The sequence below is a fragment of the Charadrius vociferus genome, unplaced genomic scaffold (assembly GCF_000708025.1).
Source record: "Charadrius vociferus isolate BGI_N301 unplaced genomic scaffold, ASM70802v2 scaffold423, whole genome shotgun sequence".
Taxonomy (NCBI): Eukaryota; Metazoa; Chordata; class Aves; order Charadriiformes; family Charadriidae; genus Charadrius; species Charadrius vociferus.
The window spans coordinates 2,774,523-2,798,903 of record NW_009648149.1 but is presented as its reverse complement, the minus strand read 5'-3'; the positions used below and the strand labels follow the sequence as shown (position 1 = coordinate 2,798,903).

General features: G+C 42.2%; 1 protein-coding gene across 1 annotated transcript in view; it reads left to right on the top strand.

The window, feature by feature from the left end:
• The first annotated feature begins 2,659 nt into the window (after nucleotides 1-2,659).
• The window catches only part of CACHD1 (cache domain containing 1), a 74,442-nt gene continuing 52,720 nt past the window's right edge, over nucleotides 2,660-24,381 (top strand). Inside the window, exons 1-2 of the mRNA XM_009883972.1 lie at nucleotides 2,660-2,722; nucleotides 15,110-15,258. Coding sequence (XP_009882274.1) covers nucleotides 15,251-15,258 — 8 coding nt within the window. The 5' untranslated portion in view covers nucleotides 2,660-2,722; nucleotides 15,110-15,250. The remainder of the gene's footprint in view (nucleotides 2,723-15,109; nucleotides 15,259-24,381) is intronic.

Here is a 24,381-nt window from a genome sequence, read left to right as displayed (position 1 = left end):
AACCATGTATAATGTTCTCTGGCATTATTTTGAAAGTTCATAAACACGGCTACGTGTTAAAGGGGTGGAGGAAGGGGTCAGCTTTGTGTTGAGGACAGAAAGCTCCATTCTCCGTAGCTGACAGTCTGTTTCCTTCTCGCGGCTTTTGATGTCTGGAGACTAAATGCTGTGTGGAGAGAAAAATTCGATTCATTTAAAACATTTTGCATCAAAATGACATGCTTTAATGTATTTTCTTCTGATGTTTAAATTATCTTTTCATCTCATGAAGGTGGGGGGGGGGGACGACACACGATGGACCAACATGTTTGTTGTTAAAGTACCCAACCAGAACTTTAAACAAAGGTCTGGAAGAAGGGGAAGTCTCGATGTAGGGGTGGCTTTTAAGAGTAGATGCCTTTTATTTTGTCGTCTTCTTCTTCTTCTTCCCCCCCCGCCCCACTTCTTCCCTCTGAGACTTGTAAACCAAGGAGATTTATTGCTGCCCTTCCACATGCTTCTTCAGAATTAAGAGTTCAAATTTTTGAAATTCCTGAAGCCCTCGGGAGGGAGAGGGGTAAGGGAAAGTGATGATCCTAAGTGGAGCAGAGCACACCAGAGGGCTTTCCAGACTGGTTTTGCCACTTACAGCTGTGTATAGCCTTACTAGGAGGAAATCAGCTAAACCTGCATCAAAAAAACTCTTGGAGCCGTGGAGAAATGATTACATGGGTTTTGGATGAAATTTAGACCTCTTTAGCAATTGCAGTTGTTATTGCTAATAATTTGGAGAGCTGACTGGCTTATTGTCTTGCTGTAAACATGAGTCTTTGTAATTTCACAACTATCACGTTAAGGGAGGGACTCAACGGGGTCTGTATGAATCACTGTCCTATGCCAGATGTGGCTGCGCCTGCAGATGTTCTTGGTGATGCATTGTCATGTGTTTGACATAACACTGATAGATGTGGAATCCACTCCATCAGTGAAATCCCAGCTCCCCTTGAGGCTGGTAGAGAAAAATACCATTGACTTAATTACTTATTTATCTATCTATTTGTTTGTTTATTTATTATGCCTCCTCCACAATCCAGGAAGGAGTTCACCCTCCCTGTTTTTTCTGCTTATGTCACTGATTTTTGATATATTTGAAGTCATAAGATGTATTTCCCAGTAGTTCACTCTTTTTTCCCTACACTATGCACGGAAGCTCCAGTAAACGTCGCGCAGGGTGCAACGTTAAAATGCCCCCTCGGACCACCCGCTCCCGTGGAGCTGCCAGGGCAGCTCCTTTCCCATGCAGACGGGCTCCCCGTGCCGTAGTTTCTGCGGCAGGCACTAACAGCAGCTCTCGGGTTTGGGCTGCCCTTTTTGTTAAAAGCGCGTAGTGCGTTTCTGGTTGCAAACACTCGTCTTTCCAAGGGAGCGGCAGTGTTTTAAGAAGGATCTGCTTGAGAAATGATTTCAGCTTCTGTACTGGATATCATGCTTTCGTAGAGGATGTTTGAGATACAGTGAGGAACTGGCCGCTTATTTTCTTACGAAACCCGCAACCCCTCCCTGCCCTTTGGTTACCCCCAAGCTTGCGGGGGTTGGCATGCACCTGAGCAGGGGGCAGGAGAATGTCAGAAGATCCTTCATAAAGTGACGAGCATTTTTTTTCCCGTATTCCAGTGTATAACGACCTAAATAACCTCAACGTTATTACTAGTATGTTTATTGATAATGAATAACCACCACTATTCCTGTTTTGCATGATACTATTCTCTCAAACCTCCGTTGCGTTATGCTGCCACCACGTATTGCTATTAAGACAAATAGCAAAGCAATATTTTAGGGACACTGGTAGGTTTTCCGGTAGAGATGGCCCCACTGTCCCTAAGGGGAAAGCTGCCCTTGGAAATGAGAAATCTTGAAAATTAGGTGTATCAAGGAAACTTTTCAGGAATTCCATCAGTGTAACCCCAGGTCCTCCCAAGCTTGTTTTTCAGTCTAGAAGCAAAATATTAACAAGGGGTTGAGTGTTTTTCCTCCGTGTAACCACTGGAAGTAAATGAGGACGGCAGTGCGGCCCTCACCTGCGGAGGCAGAGCGGATGGAGGGACTCATGTCCTTGTGGGAGCAGGTGGGAAGCTTTCCCAGGGGGGACATGGCTCTCTCACGTCTGTCTTCTGATACATCCTTTTTTGCCATTAATGAGCCCGATTTGTTTGTGTTCAAAAGTGGGTCTCATTTTCCTCTTTTCCAGATACCAAGTATGTCTATATTCAGCTCACAGCCTCTTGTGTGTTAGTGGAAACAACAAGTACTTTTAAAAATAGTTATGTTCATTAAATATTTAGTGCTAGAGAACAGTCATAGTTTGTGCCTGCACTAGCTTTCAAATGCAAAAATATTTTTTTTTTTAGCACTTTATGTCAGTTTGGTACATTAACAGATGTTTTGACAAAAACACTGTTACATGTTTGTCTTCAAAACCAAAACCAGCCTCTTCACACAGATCTAGAAATATGTATATGGAGACGTGATTCCCCTTGGGTCAGCCTGGCAATAGACTTGGCCAGGTGAAATGGATCCTTTTCTGACACAGATTTCCTCACCCATGCGCCTTTTGGAGCTGCTTTAATGTGATATTTATGACAGAAGGTCTCTTACACATCCTTTCTGATTTTTCTTGCAGAGGATATTCAACTCCTTTGTGTACACAGAGAAAATATCAAACGGAGAAAGTGAAGTTCAACAGGTGAGTCTGAAAACCCCTTCCCACCTCCTGCTGCCCACTGGCAACATTACGAAGGCAGAGGCAACTTAGAAATTACAATTTATCTGGATTTATTGTGGCCACTTCCCTAGTGTCCAGCACACCAGATAACCCATCTCCATTTATATTCTACTCCGTTTATTGTTATATGGGCTGATGATGTATTTGAGAGTTTTGCATTGCCATGGAAAGGCTTTCCATCTACTTTGTGTGGGTTCATCCCTTAGAAACAAGAGCAGAGCTGGAGCCCTCGTATAGTACCTCACGTTAATTGACTAATTTTCATGTTCGAAGTGTTTCTCTTAAAATTGTTTTAATTCAAGGCAGAAACACTAATATGGTTTACGAATGTGGAAATGGTGTCAATTGCTTTGTGTAAATATGGGACAGCTACAGCCTTATGCATAACAGCTGTGGTTGTGTGTTTTTGTCATTTTGTTTGGGTTTTTCTTACAGGAACGCATTTGTTTTCACATTGAGATAATGTATCTCCACACAAGGGCTGTTTGCCTCTTAATGCATGCATACATTGAGGAAATTAATTTTGGATCCATTTTAAAACAGATCAAATAGATCTCGTTTTCTTCTTGAAGAAATTAAGGTACCAATTCTGTACGCTCACAACTGCACCTTTGTGCTAAATGTGATGAGTTTTGGTAGAAGAGGCAGCCGCTGCCCTGCGTAGGCAGCCTGGGCGCACAAAGAACCAGCTTGTCCTTCCAGTTTAAGCATGGACTCAGTTGCACAACCTTCAGTGAGTAACCTGACCTCCCTAGACCCCTATCAAACCAGTAAAAGCAAAAGTGCCTCAGAAGGGCTTTTCCCAGGGCAGAGGGAATTGCTCTCCAGCCACGCAGGTAGCCTGATTTGCACGAGTTGCTGTTGCTGGTTTCCAAGAGCATATCAGTATGTTCCATGCTCGTGTGCATTAAAACTGGTCATGTAATATAAACAAATTAACACTATTTACTGTAAATAGTAAAATTCCCAGATGTTTGGTTTTTTCACCAAGGAAGAAGTCAAAGCAGAGCTGGATCAAATGGGATTTTGAGTCCCTGTACACTGTATTTAAACTTTGGGAGCGTTTGCATTGGAGAGCAGGGCTCAGCTCCTCCTCTATTTCAGAGGACATGTGGTGGCTTTTGATGGGATTCTGGTCAATGTAGGAACTAAATTAGTTTGCAGGAAATGGGAATAGTTCAGGAAAAGTTCCAACACCACCAGATTTCTGTTAAACAAAACCCAAGTCTTTAGTGTAGAAGCCTTGTCCCATACTGGCATTAAATTGAAGTGCGTAACTATATTAACGGATAACTGATAAACATTAGAGCATGTGATTAGTGAACTCGTATTTAAATTAGACTGTTAGATTGACGTCACACAAATTTTAAGATGAATCTCCTGTGAGTGCTGTCACAACAATGGCAAGGTTTATGTTTAGAAAAAAAACCAACATAGTTCACCTTTGGTACTGCTGGTGTCTATGTTAGGTGTTTGTTTGGTGAGGTACAGATAGGTGTGGGAAACAACAAAAGAAACTAGAGCAAGGCATTAATCTCAGTAAATTACACTAATTCTGGTATTAATGATTGCTTGACCCTGCAGATAATAGTGTCTCAACCCTAGTAATAGTTGTTATGCTTTACAGGAGGTTTTTCCTAGCTCTGGTTAGTTAGAAGAGAACTCGTGGAAGTTTTTCCTGAGCCTTGATCATTTTGTGGGATTCTGACCTACACATTCAATTTGGCTGTAGAAACATGTTTCTGATTTTCAATCACCACAGTTGAGATGGCTTCAAACTGGAAGAGGCAAGATTTAGATTAGATATCAGGAAGAAATTCTTTAAATGAGGGTGGTGAGCCCCTGGGGCAGGTTGCCCCGAGAAGCTGTGGCTGCCCTATCCCTGGAGGTGTTCAAGGCCAGGTTGGATGGGGCTTGGAGCAACCTGGGCTGGTGGGAGGTGGCCCTGCCCAGGGCAGGGGGGGGAACTCCATGATTTTCAAGGTCCCTTCCAGCCTAAGCCATTCTATGATTCTATGAGATCATCACCTGTGATACAAGAGTAAAAAAATATGGGGGGTGAGGGATGCTAAAAAGCCAGTAGGACATTCCCTTCTCCAGTTTTGATTCCACTGCCTGTCTTTGTTATGCCACCTTTCCCATTTGTTTCTCAAATGAATTTTGCAGAAGACTTTCCATACCCCTAATAATTATCTTTATTTCTTCCTGGGTTTGTTTGGCTTCTGCTTTTATTTTTTGGTCCTATTTTTTTGCCTTTTTTTTTTTTTTTTGTTAAGCAGTCACCAGTATGAATGACATCGTGACGTGGGGACAGCAGATGTGCTGTTCATGTTGTATTAGAACCCGTCAATTATTTTAAAAATCTCCTCTCTTCCAAGAAACCCCCCAAATGATTTTTCCTTTTTGACAACCTCTAATTGGACAACACATAATTAAAAGGAGGTTATATAGAACTGAGTATAATGACATCCTGTTCTCTTGATGTAAGTAGTGCCTTTTTTCCCCTGGAGGTCCAGATACACATGGCTGTGTACTTGAATAGTTCATTTTGTATCGTTGTTACTAATTTGTACAATTCTGATGTGTGTTGCTGTTAGAATCACAGAATGGTTCAGGTTGGAAGGGACCTTAAAGATCATCCAGTCCCACCCCCTGCCCTGGGCAGGGACACCTCCCCCCAGCCCAGGTTGCTCCAAGCCCCGTCCAACCTGGCCTTGAACACCTCCAGGGATGGGGCAGCCACAGCTTCTCGGGGCAGTTTGTTCCAGTGCCTCACCATCCTGAGAGTAAATAATTCCTTCCTATTATCTGATCTAAATTTCCCCTCTTTCAGTTTTGGGCGTACATTTTTATGTTTTGTTGATGTGTCGGTGAAATATTGTAATAAATAAATAAAAATTGGAAGCCCAAATTACAATCTCATAGAAGAAATTTGCAGCTTAGAAAGGCATCACGCTGTTGGTAATGCTAGAGGGTTGGTTCCCGTGATGCTCCAGTTTGGATATGCACAAAGGGTGATGGTGCAGCGGTGCCGACAGGAGACACGTGTGGTGCTCAGTGTGATGCTGGAGCTCGCTCTCCACCCTCGGGAGGCTTCTGCTTCCCTCTGAGCATGCACAGGTGGGTGCTTGCATGCAAAGGGACCACGAAAGGCTAATTGTTGCCCGAGTTTAGAAGTTTAAATCTGAAACCATCTCAAAATCTTAAAAGATGGGTTCGCTGGCTTTGACGTTGCGCTAGGGTAACATTTTTCTCGAGTGTTTCTGGGTGGTCTGCACACGACGCGAGGGCCATGTGGGCTAGATTATACGTATCAGATGGCTTTTGAGAGCTAAAAGTGTTTTGGGGAAACCAAGAAACTGGATTAAAACTTCTTTGAAGTCTCAACTATCGATTCTCCACTTAGGAAAAGACACTGCTTGTTTCCCAGCTGCAGATGTACGTATTCACCCTAAGTAGATATAAATAACTGTCTAAACACTGTAGGTAGTGTGATGAATTCGGAGCTGTCAGAGGAGAAAAACGAGGCCCTGGTGAAGCATAATTACTGTGGTTAAAAGCTCAACAGTGAAGTGGATAGAAGAATAATTGAGCACTTCTGTTTCATTAATAACCAGGTCTTTTAGCCCTAATGAATCACAAGCAATATAACTGGAGTTTTATGAGTAAGAGTAGTACATCGAACGGGATCGTCTTGAGCAAATGCAAACAAATGTAAGCAAATTAAATCCCCTGTCGCTCATTCCTGGTTTTGTCATTCATTAACGTTTTCTTAGCAACTGATACCCAAAGGCAATTAATTAGGGTTTTATGTCAGCTGGGATTTTTTTCTGGCAGACCACTGAATTGTTGTGGGGGATGGTTTTTTGTTGGTTTTTTTTTTTTTTAATACCAAACTGTGTAAATAATGACTTTCAGTTTGTTGTGAAAGTGAAAAACTACAGCTGTTGGCCTTCAGGCCCGACTGTTTAGTACCCTTGGCCACACAAGAAGTGGTTTACCTTTTGACGTTAAACTGCTTACACTTTTAAGGTCTACAGTTAGAGAATTACTATTGTACGTAACAGATAAAACCTTTTTTGCTTTGAATAGGTTATGAAAAATTGGATGGCGATTGCCAAAAATAACTTGGATTCCCTTCCTGTGAGTTATTTCAGTATCAGAGAACTTGCATACAATATGAAAATTTAGTGGTGTGAACTAGTGATATAAATAAAGTGGAAAATGATTAGTTTTATTAGGGGGAAATTTGGATTAGCCATTTTCAAGGAAGTCAGCGTGTGTTCAGCATCCTCCAGCCATCTGGTTTCTGCAGTACGGAGAGTATGAAACTGGGCTCTGAGGAGGAGAGAGGATGGTGATGCCGTGTTGAGCAGGACCATGTTTAGCAGCTTCATGCAGAAAAGTCTTGCTGCATTGAACTCTGGCAGAGAAATTGGAGCACAGCAGCATCGACACCTCTGCAGAGAGAAATTCATAATAATTTCTTCTATTTCTGTCTCTCCATCCATCCTGGGGAAAGAAGCAGTAGCAGATAAAGTAATTAAATTAACTAGTTGAGAGGCTCAGTTGTAAATGTGCATATGCCAGCTGAAAATCACCTTGCTTGGAGTATTCCTAGGAATATTCACTCCCGTTTAAAAGGCTGGGAAGGATGGGGAGAGAGGGAGGATTTTAATTTAGAGTAAGTGAATGCACAGGCAGTGAGATATGCTTTTGTCATTAGTTTTTTCCTTGTTTAATGTATCCTTCTCTCCATGTAACTCCTGTGTTTAGAGCTGGAAGACTGTCATTGCTCTTCCTTCTAGCTCATTCAGAGCATAATTATCATTCATAAAAATAGCAATAATAAGCTAGAGAGTCAGCTTTGTACAAATCTGCTAGGAGCTGCTAAGAAATTGAAGGAAGTTGGGAGGTTCAGGTGCAGAATTGGGAGACAAAACACTGTTTTTTACAGGTATGCAATTTTGTTTCTAATAGAAACAGCTTACCAAAAGTAATTTTTTTTCTTTTTAGAAATGGTATATATATTAAAAAAAAAAATAAATCCCTGAAAGCTGAAATGATTTGCAATTGGGTAAATTGCGTCCGCCACAAAAATGTCCTGGACTAATGCAAAGCATTCTTCTTGTGATACAGTATGTTTTTAATTCAGAAATGCTTATATTTCAGAGTTATAAAAGCTAAGACTTGATGATCTTAAGGGTCTTTTCCAACCTAAATGATTCTACGATTCTAAATCAAATGGTTAAAAAAATCAGAAGTCAAATGATGCGTTATCTAATCTAAAATGAAACCTCCGTTTTAATTTTTTTTTAAACTTTGCTACAATGAACACCTGCACATACTTCTTGTCAATCTGCTAGAGAACTTTTTATCCGAATTTGGGAATTTTTTTTTCCCATGTCTGACTACAAACTGAAAGATCCACTGTTCAGAGTTTTGCTTTGCATTGCTCTTATGCTCCTGATGCACAAAAATTATTTCATACGTTGATTTTGCTGTCATACTTGGGCAAGTTCAGTGAAGTGTGTGTTATTCATTGGAATTAGAATGATTAGACATTTTGCACAAGTGGAATACAGCTGCTGAAGACTTCTCGCCCTGACAGGACTCTCATGTTTTGAGATACTTTTAAATATATAGCACCGTATGAGTGAAGGGCACACGTTCATTTGCTTGTGAAGAGTTCTCCTCTGATGACTATTATGGAAGTAGCGCTTACAGAAAACATCAGCTTTAGTTCTGAAAATACAGTAAAGGATGGAAGTTGTGACCTCTGAGCTGAAGGGGACACAGGCACTTATTAAACATCAAATAGCCGTTTTGCAAACTCTGACGACTTTGTGGCACATGGAGAGCAATGGACTAAGGCAAATAAAAATCCCAGGTGGTATTAGTACTATGGGTTTCTTTCATTAGATCCGTATGCTGTTGGGCTGCTGTCATCTTCTGGGTTTCTGGAGGACTTCCACACAGCCCATGTGAAACTTGTTAGGTAATGCACCACTTTTTCTAAGTCTGTCTTGGTTTGGTTTTTGGCTTTTGCTTCTTCAGTTACAAACTGCCAGGTGATGGGATTACGTTCAGAGCCTTACCCATTCCTTCTTCCTTGTTTCTTTGCCAATTGATTTGTGTTCTATTAGTTGTGGGGTTTTTAATAAGCTGTGGGACAGGACGCAGATCTCTCTACCATGTTTTGTTCCCTACGTGTTCCTTGGTAAGGCCCAGCATCACATCAGACACCAGCTACACACAAGATATTCTCTGTATCTTCAGGGAATGTATTTGTTACAAAAATAATTAATGATACCTGACTTTAAGGAGCTCCTTTGCAGTTGTGCCAACAAAAGGACTCCTTCTCACCTGATTTACTTATTTATTTTTTACCAAAATGGGTTGCCTTTGTAAAAGCAAGCTGTGCCTCAGCCTGGAAGGACAGGCTCACTGCAGAAACGCTTGTGCTGGTGGAGAACATGGGCCGTCAACAGCCCACCTGGCTTTACAGCACTGGTGAGACAGATGAGTGCATTTGCTCCCTCTGTCACCAAACTAGAAGAAAGGATCTCCCCCGTGGTGGGAGGAAGGATGCTTTGGCTGCCGTCCCGCTGCCTTGCCATGTCAGGCATCAGCTGTTGGTCCCCACAGCTGATAGCTGCGACAGTCCCACCAGTCCAGCGCCAGCCTCCTACAAAACCACCACGGCAGCCTTGGAGAAACCAAATGTTGTTCTCCTGAGCAATGTTCTTAGTAGAAACAGGGTCCTGATATGTCTGCCGTGGGAGCTCTGCCCCGGAGCTCTGCCCACTCGGGTTTTGTAGAAGCAGTAAGAGAAAGCTCTGCAGTTGCCGTAATCGCTCTCCTCTTGGCCAGCGTTGCAGGGTGGTAAGACCTACCTGGTGTGTCGGTGTGCTGTGCTTTAGGTTGGGTTGGGTTTTTTGTTTGGTTGGTTTTGGACTGGGCAAAGAGCTTCTGAACTCCTTTTGAGAGGAAATATATCAGCGTGCTGAGAAATCAAGATTTTGCTTTTGAGCGTCACATCTCCCTGGCTACGAAAAGTGATACGCTCACACGGTGTTGAATTTTATGTTGATTAATTGTGAACCTCATGATAAAAGGCAATGCATACTGTGTTTAATGTATTTCGAGAATGACTTTAAGGAATTGTGGCCCTTTCTCTATTTTTTGTTGTGCACCATGTTCAACGTCTTCCTCGGGGCAGGTCTTGGGAAGCCTTGCCAAAGTTACTGGCCGGTGGAAACCCTCAAATGAGCGCTGGTCACTTTGAAGAAATGCACACTGGAAAGTAGTTTCCTGCATCCTGATTGAATGCTCAAGTATATTTATGGTCTCATCCAGAGGAGTAGAAATGGTTTGAATCTGTTAAAAACAGAGGTGTAGGAAGAAGCTAATGGTGATTCTGCGATCGGTTCTTGAGCCACGTCCCTGCTGACCTCTGTGCTCCTCTGGGTTTGTACAGAAGCAGTGCTTTCTTCAAGACCCAAGCAGGTTAGGAGTAAATATGTTAACAATTTTCTAGAATAGGAATCTGTGGGTGCACAGTAGTGTTGAGCTGTGATACAGTGGAAGGATTTCCTGGTGGGTGTTGAAGAAGAGGTACTTGTGTTCCAGGTTCTTCTGGTTCACAGAAGGGATTTAAAAATAAAAATACTAACTAAACTCTTCAATGTGTAAGCAATACTTCTTGAGGAGCCTGGTAATGTTAAATCCCCGGCTGTGAGTCTGTTATGGCATCCATGCCTGTCGACTTCACTGATACATATTTTATATACAGTCTTGAAAACATTAAAAATACCTTGGCTTTCAAGATACAGCCAGAAATAAAACCTAACCTTGGAGCTCTGCTTTCCCTCAGCGCTCCCTGAAAGGGGAAGACTTCAGAGCTGTGGAGCTTTGAGGGGAACGAAGCTTTAAAAAAAGCTCGAGGGAACTATGCAAATGAGGAAAATGTCTCTGGGAAAATTAGAGAAACTCACTGATGTTGTGATGAAAGGTTGTCAGTGGAGCTGGTGACAACTGAAGTGCATTACCCATGGGTGCTGCCGTAATAGAAACAGGTGTTACCGTCCAACCTGTCTGCAAACTGAAATGCTTTGGCTGCATGCCAGCTGCCAAAAAATAATAAAAAAAAATAATAAAATAAGAGCTAATGGCTGCATTGTTTGCAGCGCGCACTCATTTCTTATTATTCTGTTCCTTAAAATTAAGGAGAAAATGCAGAAATCTAAAAAAAGACAAGAGGAATGCTAAGCAAGGCCCCCCCCCCGGCTTTGTTTTTAAAATGAGGTAAAGAGCACTTTGTTTTTTTTTTTGTGTCAATCTCAAGGTATCCAGATTTATTTTAGTCTCCATTAAAATGGGTGAATTTGAGCATTTCTGTGGGAGCAGGAAATGTCCGTCACACTTGGTACCTACCCGAGGGCATACCCCAGCGTGGGATGGCAGCTACCTATCCCTTTTATGTGCCTGAGTCCGCATACGATTTTCCTTTTTGCCTTAAAAATGGTTTAAACAATTATATTAGGATGACTTTATAGTTCAAAGCTCCGTCCTTTCATTATTTGCGATCTCTTTCTTTCTGTGCCTTTGAGGTTTTGTAACCAGTGTGGTGTGGGTCTTGCGGCCATCAGTATGCAGCGGCTGTCCAGCTCTGGGCAGGTGAAAAAAAGCAGGGCATCTGTTGGAAAAAACAGTGATCTTTTGGTTAAAGATTTTAGGGTTTTATTTCGAAAAGATGAGAAGCTGATTTCAGCCGGCAGCTTTTATTCTGACCGGCTCCAGCGACCCTGTGCATCACTTTGCAAACTGAATAATGTTTCGGAGCTAATGATGCGAGTGTGCACGCATGCGTGGGCACGCAGGGCATCGATGAGGAGCTGGGAAGTATGTATTACTTTTTGCTGTTGTTTTAATCACTGAGAGCTGGAATGCCTGCTCACTGTCGTGGATTTTTATGCTCCAGTGAAGCCCAGCCATGGAAGAAAAATTAAGTTAGTTTTCTTAGACTTCATCTGCGTTATACTTCTCAGTTTGATGAATTAGAACGTTTGTTTTTAGTAATTTTTCAGCTGATCGATGTGTTTACCTTAGGTTCTTAACGTGGTTTATTTATTTTAATAGATTTTCAATGGAAAATTGCTTTTGGATCATCTTGCCATTGGTGACTTTTTGGAGTTAGCTGTTTTTAAAGTGGTTTTGATTGTCGGGATTGTTCTCTTGCTATCAGAGGGCAGTATTTTTAGGGTTCTTCATATTAGACAAACTCAGTTCTTCTAACTGTGCTTCTGTCCGTGGGCAGGGAATAGATGTCTGTGGAGCTCTGGGAGGCTTCAGGTCCCTTGTTGCTGACATGCACTTGACTCTCTGCCCCATCTGAAGCGTTGGATGCCATGTAATAAAAGTAATGCAGTGACTTTGAGCTGTTCAGAGGTTTTTCGACGGCAGATACAGTTTAGGTACTAAGCATTTGCTTTTTATCAGCTTCTCAGGTACGGGCTCTTCTGAAAAACAGATTTCTTAGATCTTCAGACTCCGCACAGCAGGGTAAAATTCAAAGGCTGTGGGGTGCTTTTATCGTTCAACCTGGAAGGTGAAAACTCATCAACACCGAAACCTCATCTTGTACAGCATTCATTTATCAGAGCAAAGCGGGGATTCCAAACGAGAGTGCTTTTGCTCTGATGCTCCGTGTTAGTTCTTTTACCGCTAATGATGGTCGTGTGTTCCTTTTTTTCAGCGACCTTAAGCTCTCTCCCCTTTTTGTGATTTCGGGTAGGGAGAGCAAGAAAGAAGTGTATAAATTCAAGTATCTGGTTTACATAGTGCTTAAGCACAGGTATTTCATTTGCCCAAATTGAGAGAGGAACTTTGCAGCCATGGAACTTAAAGACTGCGATTTAGGAAATTTGGTTTGTTTGTGTTTGAGACCCTCCAGAAGAATAAACTTCTCAAGGACACGTTTGAGGAGCACAGTCAGACAAAGTTTACCAGCAAATAGAAAAGGAACTACCCAGCAGCTTTTTATCTAACTGCTGGGAGCAATTTAATTGTGTTGGATGCCTAACATGGAGGAGACCATTAGTAGTCCTCTGGTGCCTTGGCAATCAATCATTCTACAAAACTAATTAGGCATAATTCTGCAAGTCATTTGAGCAAGGTCCTATTAAAACCTGTGCTCCTAGGAGACCTGTCGTTGAGCTGCAGCATTTGCTGGGAACAATGGAGGCAAAGGCGTTGCTCTTATCAGTGTGGGTCTCGTTATTCGCATAACGAAGTAAATCATGATGAAATGTCCTGTTAATAATAGTTAGGGAAGACATTTGTCAGTCCAGGGGATCTGGAACAACCGACTGTTTCTCAGTGCACAAATGTAGCGGCACCGTTAAATCACCCCTGTGGAGTTTGGAGTGTACAGGGAGCAGGAGAGATGAGTGTTGGAATAAACGAGCAACTTCAGCTCTGAAAAAAGTTTGCAGAAATGGAAAATACAGTATTTCTGAGTACCCAACGCTGCGGTATATTGCTTAGAGATTATTCTCTTTCATTTAGGATGCATCTGGCAGATGATGAAGTGTAACGGTTGGTGTGGAAAGGATACTGAGTGCGCCAGAGAAAATTTTGTGCGTGCCCGATCCATTTAATTAATTTCTCACTTGGAATTAAAGACCAGGAGCAAAAGTTTCAGTAAATGTTTCTTGTAAAACCTGATGCTTCCTAGTAACTGTGTTTACTGTCACGTTTGCTCAAGTGACAGCTGCAATTTTTTTTCCCTTCCGATTTTTCCTCTGCAAAGTCATTAGTCAGGCTCATTGTGGAGTGCCTAATGAACTAGACACAAGCGAGCCCTTGTCCGACAGCACAGGAGCTTCAGTAGGCCTGTGATGTGTCCTGGCAGGCTCTGCCCTTGTCAACACCGTGTGCCTTCGGACCGCCTTGGATCTGCCCTGCCCGGAGGGAGCACGGGGCTCTGCCTGCGGAAGGCACAACCATGCCTTCGAATGGCACACCAGCGAGGCGAGCCCCAACGCAGAGCTCAGAAGTATGTGTTTGCAAAAATTTGTTGACACTTTTTTTTTTTAATTTTGTTTTTAAGAACCATTTAAAGAGAAGGGCTAAAGTGCCCAATTTGCTATTTCTAGAGCTAGGCACTCATTTTTTTAAAGGCCTGAGAATTGCTGGGGATGGATGATAGTCTGTTTTCACTTTCTGAAATACGATCATAATAATCATAATCCAAAATACAAGAGAAATACGATCATCTGCTCTTACAAGTAATAGTCTAACCTCTAAACTTTGTCCTGATTTATAAGTAGCTGCCTTCACCAGAGGCACCTCTGACAACAAAAAGCTTGTGGGAGAATTTCACCAGTGGGAAACAGCTCTCGTTATTTTTGTTCTATTATAATATAATGTCAATTACAGATTTTTTCATTTTGTTGTTATTTGAAGTCTGTAGTTAAGCTGTTGTAGCTTGTGACTAGCCACAGTGAGCTGCTAGATCGATTTAGAAAATCACTTGATGATGCTCAGCTAAGAGCCCGGGGTGCCCCCCAGGAAAGCAGCAGGAGATACAAAGAAAAAAAGCAAGAACCGGGATGGCTTGTTTTGCCCAAATCGCGATGAGGAGAACTACATGAAAGGAGTTGTGAAATACTTGTGCGCAGTTCCACCTGACCGAGGAGGCTGCTGATGAACAGAGAAATACGCGTGGCAGTTTTCGGGGTTGCCTGGAGCCTGAGCAATGTTGCCTTCAGTAGATTCAGTGCACCGGCAGATGCGCTGTCGGCTGTTTGCTCCACAACCAGGAAGAGATCTCTCTGTAGGTGAGGTCTTCTCTCATACAATTATGGGCTTTCCTTAAGTATCCATTTCTAGAGGTTCGTTAAATGGACTTGTGGCCTGCTTATTTTAGGCTCCAGTATGTCCTTGGTGGGCCTCACAAGAGCATCATATTGGAGAGCTTCAGTGGTGAGCCAGTAGCGTACGCAGAGTCACATCCAGGTGTCACGTCTTAATTCCTTACGGGAAATTTGATATCATGGAAAATTCACTTTTCATTCATGCAGAACTTGATGTTCAAGTACCCATTGCTAGACGGTAAATGTATTTTATCTTTTTGTATAGACTTCTTTCTGTGGCCAATGTTATTAATTACTTGACTTCACAGTGCTTCAGCCACCGAAATAGAAGTACAGCGAGCAAAGCAGACAACAGTTATCTTAAACACAGGCAGTTTTTACTTTCCATTCAAGTTTTTTAATAAGGAACATGGTAATACAGAGAAAGTGGCCTAATTTTCATCTTTCTTCTTTTTTTTTTTTTTTCCAGTTAGCAAAAAAAATTCGTGAGAAGTTTAACCGTTACTTGGATGTTGTGAATCGTAACAAGCAAGTAGTAGAAGCATCGTATACTGCTCATCTCACATCACCCTTGACTGCGATCCAAGACTGCTGTACAATTCCGCCATCTATGATGGAGTAAGTATTAAATTCTGCAATTACTTATGCTGTCATTTAGGACGTGAAGAAAAAAGGTGAAAGTTTTTTTCTTTGCAAAATAACCTGTACTTTCTGCCACTTGATAACTCTGAAAAAGGGGGGAAGACAGCACTCCAAAGGTGCTCCTTATCTTGTCGTTGTATTCATTTACGTTTCTGCTACACACATCTTTAATGAGGAGCTCTAAACAAGGATGGGGACTCAGCTCTTCTGGACTGTAAAATTAAACAAAACAGAAAAAAATTTGTTCAACTCTTAATTGCATTGATCAGTTGTCTATACAAAATGAGTCTGTCTGTGTCCAAGATAGCGTTTTCTCGTTGAGACACTGCTTGCCTGAATAACTCTTCTGAAGCTGGTCATGGGACTTGGGGTTTTTTTCCCCCTTTGAAGTGCAGTAACCAAAATCACGAGTTGGTCAGTACATCACATGCTAAAAATATTGCATTGCAGTTTAATCAAGTTGCCGTGCTGCTGTTTGATACGCAGAGAGATTTACAGAAATTGAGTACATTGCTTGGAAACTGAATTTGTTCATTTTTCATTTGTTTTGATTTTAAGTACAGGAGTTTTGAACAGTCTAAATCCAACCTGATTGTTTTTAATCATGTCATATTATGCTGCATATTTGCAGAAACTTCTTTGGGTTTCCTAATTGCAGGAAGGTGTGATAAAATGTCTGATTTTTCCAATAACAGTGTAGTAATTTCTTTTAAACAATCAACATTTTAAGCACTTCCATATGTGCTAGAGAAGAACAAGAGTAACTGTCTCTCAGTTTACTGTACAATGCAAACCTTGATTACAGAGTGTATTTTCATTGTTTATATCTCAATCTGATTTAAAAACATTTTAGAGAGAGGAAGGTAATATGGGTGATAAATATTAAAAAGATTTTCTGCAATCTAACTATAAGACAGCTCTTCTCTTAATGCCAGCATTCGTTTCTCTTAATGCCAGCATTCGTTTCTCTTAATGCCAGCATTCGTTTCTCTTAATGCCAGCATTCGTTTTTTTCTGCAGTACGGCATTAACCTGTGTTTATATAAGGATTTAAAATATGCGCTGCATTCAGATATGTGGCATGAATCTGCGTCTGGAGAGAAAGGCCCCTTGCTTGTTTTGTGTTTATTTTGATTGTCACAAAAGTAAGAAATCTCCACAGAGGTGAGGCTCAGGTAGCTCCAAAGAAAGGGGTACCTTGCTGATGGGTTGTGCGTAGGTTTAGTGGTCTCAGCGTAGTTCCTACTGGACAAAGTGCCTACGTGCAATGTGGGCACATCTGCTGCCAAATAGCCAGACTGTTGGCAGCATTAGTGTAAAGGTCAAGAATTAGTTGAGGATGAAAACCTTTCTGCCCTCTGATCTCTCTGTGCAGGAACCACCAGCCAGCAGGAACACCTTCCAAGCAAGGGGTGAAGAGAAGGAGGAATGAGGAGATTTAGCACCCCTTTCTCAGTATTACATAATTTTTCATAAAAAAAATAATATATATATATATCTGCTCTTAGTCTGGAAACTTTCATGAATTTCCTTTCACTTTGTCCTCCAAATTACTTAGTTTGGAAGTCCTTCAGAAATTTCTTGACCCGTGGTGGACATGAATAAGGGTTCTTCACAGTAAGTGTCTTAAAAAACGAACCGAACGTCACAACTGGCAAGGCAGAGAGGTGAATAGTCTATTTGTAGAGCTCCTCATTCAGGCTGTACGATGTGATTCTCATGATTTAGTTACTTGGCTTGATAATATTAAATCTGCTTAAGTGGTTAGTAGACCGGTCGATCAGTCTGCAGAACCTTCCAGACAGCACTTCGGCAAGACGTGGTGGAGTATTTATGGTTGAAGAACGGCAGCTTATCAGACCACTGGGAATATACTCACTGCTGTCTTTAGGAAATTGTCTGCAAGTCATACAAAGAGAGAACAGAAAAACATGTTTTTCTTGTGTAACTCAACTTCAAAGTTATTATTGGTGCCATGGTCTGTTAATTGCCCGATTGTCCAAATGCTTCTGCCATCATTTCAGTTGTTGTTTCTCCCCCTTCTGCCTCTCCTGCCTGCTGCTCTCCTTCATGGGGGGCCACGAAGATGCTCCGAGGGCTGGATGGAGCACCTCTCCTATGAGGAGAGGCTGAGAGAGTTGAGGCTGTTCAGCCTGGAGAAGAGAAGACTCCAGGGAGACCTTATTGCGGCCTTCCAGTGCCTAAAGGGGCTCCAGGAGAGCTGGGGAGGGCCTTTTTACTGGGGCATGGAGTGACAGGACGAGGGGGAATGGCTATAAACCAGAAGGGGGCAAGTTTAGATTAAACATTAGGAAGAAGTTTTTCACTGTGAGGGTGGTGAGGCACTGGCACAGGTTGCCCAGAGAGGTTGTTGAGGCCCCATCCCTGGAGGTGTTCAAGGCCAGGCTGGAGGTGGCCTTGGGCAAGCTGGGCTGGTGGGAGGTGTCCTTGCCCAGGGCAGGGGGGTTGGAACTCAATGATCTTCAAGGTCCTTTCCAACCTAAACCATTCTATGATTCTGTGCTTTAGATTGTACCTGGGAAATGTGTGTGTCCTTAGGGCTATGGTTTTTCTTTAGGACGGTTGTGAAATATTTGTGTTCCAACTGCTTAACTCTGTGTATTCTTTTTCTTGGTGTGGGGAGGTGTTTCCTCATGTGGCCTCTTTACTTGAGTAAACATTTGGTGCAAGAACAGTGTCAGAAGTACATTCTCTTCAGGGTATATTTTTAAGGTAGATTTGAAGGCTTGTCCCACAATATTTAAGGTTGTTTAATCACACGGTGTTCAGCCTCTAAACGCCCGATGACATTTCTAGACGAGGGCACTTCACGTTGTCAGGCAGTTCCTCTGTCAGCCTTTTACACCACTGTCTAACTTAGTGACATTGCTTTAGGAATGCAACAAGTTTGGGTTTGTTTTGGAAAAATGATGTGGGAAGGTATTTGCGCTATGTGTGTAAAGTAGGGATGATGAACTATTGTGTAGAAAGAGGATTTATTTTGAGGTTTTTTTAATGGCTTGGTATCTTTATTTTGCTTGTATCTGTTGTTAGCATTAACAAAATTAGCCACATGTGGCCTTGTATTTCCTTGTATTTATCTTGAAAATCTGAGCATTGGCTTAGAAGAGAATTTACTGTGTTGCTTGAGATAAACTCGGAATACCACACCTGGTGACTATAAATAATTGACACTAAATAGGACTAACAAAGCATGAACTGGCATAGAAAATGAACTTTGCGTTTAAATTAAGTAGTGAGATAGGACAAGGAAAACAATATTTATTTTATTGCCATTACATGGTGTTGGCTTTTATGGTGAAGGGCCCAAATGAATAAGTTTCCATGGGATTTTGATTCCAGTCCACAGTGACTAGTTCTGAATTCAGATCAACAGCCTGGCTGTGCTTTTGGTTGCTATAGTCTACCTAACATATACTGGCCTAACTAGTGCTAAGTACTAGCAATCATGTATTTGTTCTCCCCACCAAGGTAGGTTTATGCCGTGGAACTACCTTGTTTTGGAATGTGGTGAAAATAAATAAATTAGAATATGCAAAGTCAGCTTGACGAGGCAGTGCAGCTGGTGGCTATTGAGCGGTTTTGGCAAGGGACTTTTCCAAGGGACTCTTAATTCAACAAGCATTTAATCATATGCTTATGCTCATCTGGTTTACCAAAGTGTTTAAACATGTGCTCGTGTAAATGGAAATTAAGCATACGCTTAAGTATATATGCAAGTACTAATAAGTAGAGGTGGACTGCTAAATTGGAGCAACAGAGCAGGGGCTAGATGGTTTTCTTTAGTGTTTGCTGTTCCTTGCTTCAGATATAGCTGTTTGCATCTTCAGTTCTTACTTAATCAAGCTTTGGGAATGGAGAAAACCATGACAGCAACGAAGGGAGAGGCAACAGTTGAGAAGGGCCACCAGAGAGCATAACTTTCGGACAAGCTCAGAAGTGGATGGTATGAAATCTGGTATTTGTGCTACCATCCGGGTGATATTTTTGTCGGTGGGGTCAGAGCCCGGAGCCTGGAGCCTTGCTCCTTTTCCCAGGGCTCTGTGCCGCATCAAGGAAGCGCCCAAAGCAGTTGAGAAGAGGCAGCCCATGGCATCGCTCCAACCAGACGGACAGAGTTAATATTAAAGTGCTCTGGGCTCTCAGCAAAATGGATGGGTAAACTGATGGGAGATAAGGAAAGTGGATGTCAAGTGACATGCATCTTCTAATCCTTGAAGAAATCCCTGCCGGAAAAATAAGACTTTGTGTTTCCTCACTAATAAAAGCTACTGGAGGAGCCATGAGAAACAGATTTCATGCTGTCTCCAGACATTCCCTATCAGGATTGAATTGGGTGGTTATTTACCAGACAGTGTTTTAAATAAAGCGTCTTCCTTCTTAAGAGGATAGATACCTTTGTGTACAAGACAGTGTCTCCTGTTTGTCATGCCTGAGAGGCTTCATTCCTGAGAAAGCCCTTGGTAGGTCATTAGGAAGTCTTGAAACTGAAACGGCCTCATGTGTGCAGGATGCAGATGGGGCTATAGCAGAGTGTCAGCAAGAGGGTAAGGGAAAGAATACAGTGTTTATTTATCAGAAGTACTGAGCACATGAAGCTTCCCCGAGTCTTCAGTGGGAACTTAGGGGATACGTGTCAGTTGTGCAAAGTGTCTAAATAGGGACTTAAGAAATGAGTTTTGTGGAACAGGTTTGGAAGCATTAGTTTTGCGTGAGGTTGTAACTTGTCTGACTTGTGAATGACAACTGAAATAGCTTTCTTCGTAAAGATAGTGTTGGACTGGATGGCAACATGTAGATCAAATAGATGGTTTATATTGAATATTTGCAGATGAAACAAAATCAAAGTCTTTCCACACAAAAAGAAAGAGTAAGTCTGATGATGTGTATAATAGTTGAGTATTTAAAATGCCTTTTTCAGGAGAAGCTGTGATTGATGCTAGCTGGCTCTTGTAGGAGACTTTCAGAAGTAGCTTTATATAGTTCCACTCTTGAGGGCTAAGTTAAAGTTACACTTGCACGGTAGGTACACATGAAGATGCAGTTGCAAATATGTTTACAGAATTGGTTCCATAGAGCACACTTTGACGTAGCAAAGCCCTGCATATCTGCAGTAAGATGACCTTCCAAAAAAAAAGGAGGCTGTAACTTCTTATTCAGATGCGTTTGTGAGGAAACACACAGCTGCCTGCGCAGCTTTTCCATCAAAAAAACAGAGACGATGCTTTTAAAGGGAGACAAAAAATCTTCCCTAACCCAATCTCCATCCCCCTCCTCTCCTGCCCTCTTTTAAGACCCATCACGCTCCGCTGTGCTACAGCGTTTCATGTCCTCATGTGTCTGTGAGAGAAGGTAGGAAACGGTTTCCCTGTTGCCTGCGACTGGGACCGGAGCGGGGAGAGAAGGGCAGAGGCGCAGTTCGGCCCCACGTGGTGCCCTGCTGTTGTGAGGGGTGGCGGGGCCCACTGTGGTCCCCCAATAACCCTGCACCTACAGACAGGACATGAATATACACATGTGCTGGTGGGAACATTCCCCATTGTCTTTGCTTCTACCCTGGAGGACTGAAATGAATTTCACTGCTGGTTTTTATGGAAAGTTGTCACAGGTCTCCAAAGAATATATGTTTAGAGAGGCATTGCCATTCATTAATGCTCTTGCTTTTGCTGCTCACGTATAATAGAATCACAGAATGGTTTGGGTTGGAAGGGATATTAAAGACCATCCAGTGCCACCCCCTGCCCTGGGCAGGGCCACCTTCCACCAGCCCAGGTTGCTCCAAGCCCCGTCCAACCTGGCCTTGAACACCTCCAGGGATGGGGCAGCCACAGCTTCTCGGGGCAACCTGCCCCAGGGGCTCACCACCCGCACAGCCAACAATTTCTTCCTAAAATCTATCCTAATACCTATATAACATATATGTTTCAAGGCGGCTGGAAATTATTTTTGTTCTTTAACTGTGCTGATAAGAGCTTAGGGAACGCATTTATCTAAATTTGTGAAAGGAGATGGAATGGAGAAATATTTGTTGGTAAAACATACTACTTGGCAGTGTTGTGTTACAAACATTAATAGAGCTGTTTGAATAAGTGAGTTTACAAACCTATTTTTGAAAATCATTTACTCCCTGACTGTGATTCTGCCTTCAGAAGCAGTCTGGGTGGTTTTTTTCTTTTTTAAACAGATGGTTAAATATTTGCTAATGCAGTTCAATTTTATCGCAGCTCTTTCTGTGTTTATCTTTCCTCTCTGGAGCAGTTAAGTGGGAGATAACGGGAATCCCATTCAGTTCCTTCAGTTGCTGCAATATCTGAAGAGCTGCACTTCCAAAGGAGAAGTGGGTGGGCCACACTAAATGAAATTTAAGATGTATTTGCTCTTCTTGCGGAGTATCAGACTACAGTAATGCATGTGGGTTTCTAGAAAATGTGGGGAGCGAGCATAGTGCTAGTCTTGGCACGACCTTGATTTGTCCATAAACTGTAGCAGGTATTTAGGAAATTGCTCTTTTGGACTGTTGCTTTTACTTCGTAAATGTGGCTGAGTTTCTCATGAAAAAGTGGGGTTTGGAATAGTTTGCGTTACTGGGTTGCGGCCCTCCTTCCAATAATACACTTTCTTTACATCTGAGAGCAAGTATACTTTGACCGTTTCGAGCAGTAGTTGAAATAATTGGAACAACTTCTGTGCCTTGCCAGAAGAAACTGGTTAACTGAATCATCAGTAGCTTTTTTGGGGGAATTGAATTTATTCATAAAAACCTGTTTTCTAGCATTCTGTTTAGATGCAGTGGGAACCATATATTTAAGTATTTATTTTAAGTATGCAAAGCATGAGTGAAAATCTTGCCTTATGATCAAGAAAACTTGCCTAGTTGTGAATTTCAAAGAAAATGCTGGATTTTCGATGCACTTGTGTAATTTCATTTACATACTAAAATCAACTTTAAATTTGTGTGGACGGAAAGAGAGGGAAAGAAACGAGTCTTAAACAATGAGAACCGCTCAGAAGCTGCTCAAGTGCTGGTTTTATATGCAGCTCCCTCATTTTTCCCTAAACTGAAACTGTACAAAAGAGGCTGATTTACACTGTAAATTCAGGCCAAACAAAATCCAATTGGAGCTCACTTGTGCGCTGTTTTGATGTAAGATTCAAAGCTTCTGCAAATTTATTTTATCTCCTCCACTTGCTGATCTCCTGCTTGTAAATCCTGTTGAAGGAGAATAAAAATGAGTGCAGCCTGATGGGAATTTAATGTCTGAAGTTCAAAGCAGTTTGCACATCAGAGCAAACGTCAATCAAACGAACATCTTGCAAGCTAGGCAGGGAGCGCGTTTCTCCATGGGGAAGAGATCAAAGTGGGAGTCGCGGCTCTGTTTGCTCCCTCGGGATGCAGTTTCGATGGGTTGTTCATTAAAGTGAATCCAGAAGGAAGGGCTTTTTAGAGAGAGGCAGGGAAAGGGGGATGGGGTGAGGGGGCCTGTCTTCAACCTGAATTTCAGCCAATGTCTTTTCCTCTCGTTGAAGTCAGTGCAAAAACTAATTACATCCAAATATAGGGTTTGGTGTGGTTTTCTGCTAAGGATTTTGGAGGACTTCCGAAGTGTTGGCCGTGGTGTTACCACCTAGAACATTTTGGGCCAAAGCTCAGAGGAGACGTTGTTTTGCCATTGCTGTTCTCGGCCACCTCATAGTCTTGCTGCTGGCAAAAGTGCGAGGCAATCCTAAAAATTAAGTCGCCTTTGTGCAGAGTAAGAGCGGTGAGCGATGCTCCTCTGCAAATCTTAAAATATGAAAGCTTTGGGGTTTTTAACTTCTTAACTTACAGCCAAGAATACAAGCGTTTACTGTAAATGCGACATGGCAGGGTTGAGGCTTTAGTTTTAATCGTTGCTTTAGCAGTGAAGATTGCCAAAGAGGTCGATAGTGTATTCTTAATCGAAACGACTTAGAGGGACCCAGAAGAAACACATGGAAAATTCTCCAGTGTCGTTAAAATTATTGCAAATATTGCAATGTAAATTTGCTGCAGTGCTGCCTTTGTCCGATTTCTGGTCTTGGTTTTCTGAGGAGGTACATTTGCGATGGGAGTTGGTCTCTTCTCTAGGTCCTTGTATCATGGAACCAGTCGTTCTTTAAGAATACTCTCCATTGCAAGGTGTAAAAAGTCAGGTTTAAGGCAAACTGCCCCTGAAAGGAGATTTGAGGTGGATGCCCCCATAGCTCAGTCTAGAGAGGTCCTTGCTGTAGGACGAGAGGTCTGTCTGAGGGCTGGTCTTTAATTTATGGGGTTTAAAGCAATTGTTCTTCTGCGTATTTTATTTATATCATTTTCCCATTAACTGTATTCTCTCTTTGCTATTTGTGTGCTGTAGAAGAAGAAAAGAGGGGTGGGCAGGGCTGCAGTAATTTTTTGCTTTCCTTTTCCACCTCTGCTGCAGTTTATTTAGGCATCTGTGTCTTCATTGTCTTGATGGCTATCATAATACTTGCTCACTGAGAAAAGCTGAGGGTCTTTCTTGAATTTTGCATTCGAGCGCTTCAACATGCTCCAAGAGAGAGTGCAATGTAAATAGGCCGTTTAGAGCTGAAACGCTCATCCCCTTCACCCCTGGCCATCGCTTTGGGGCTGAAGGAGCGCCCATGGCCAGGCAGGTGAGGATGATAACTTCATTTTTGCCTTCCTACAAAGTATGCAGTATTCATCTGCTTGAAACCCCATGTTAATACCTACTGTGACCGAGAAACCTGAAATTGTTTGGCAGCTTTGTGTGTACTGAGAAGCGATGTAGCAATACACCCAAAATCTTGACTCAAGATACATACAACTTCGCCACCGGGTAATTTAAAGCAAGTAGTAGTGTGAGAGTTGCATGTCAGGATGCACATGTCACTTTGAGTGAGTGTGAGCGGTGACTTTTGGCATAAAACAAAATCGAGAGGAAGATTCCAGATGCTTTTGTACTAAACTCCGTCATTTACTGCCCGTGTTCCGAGACATGAATAATGTTAGTTGCTAACAAGGTATCCTTTTGCCATCACTAATAGATTTTGATGGGAGCAGTGGGACAATTAGCT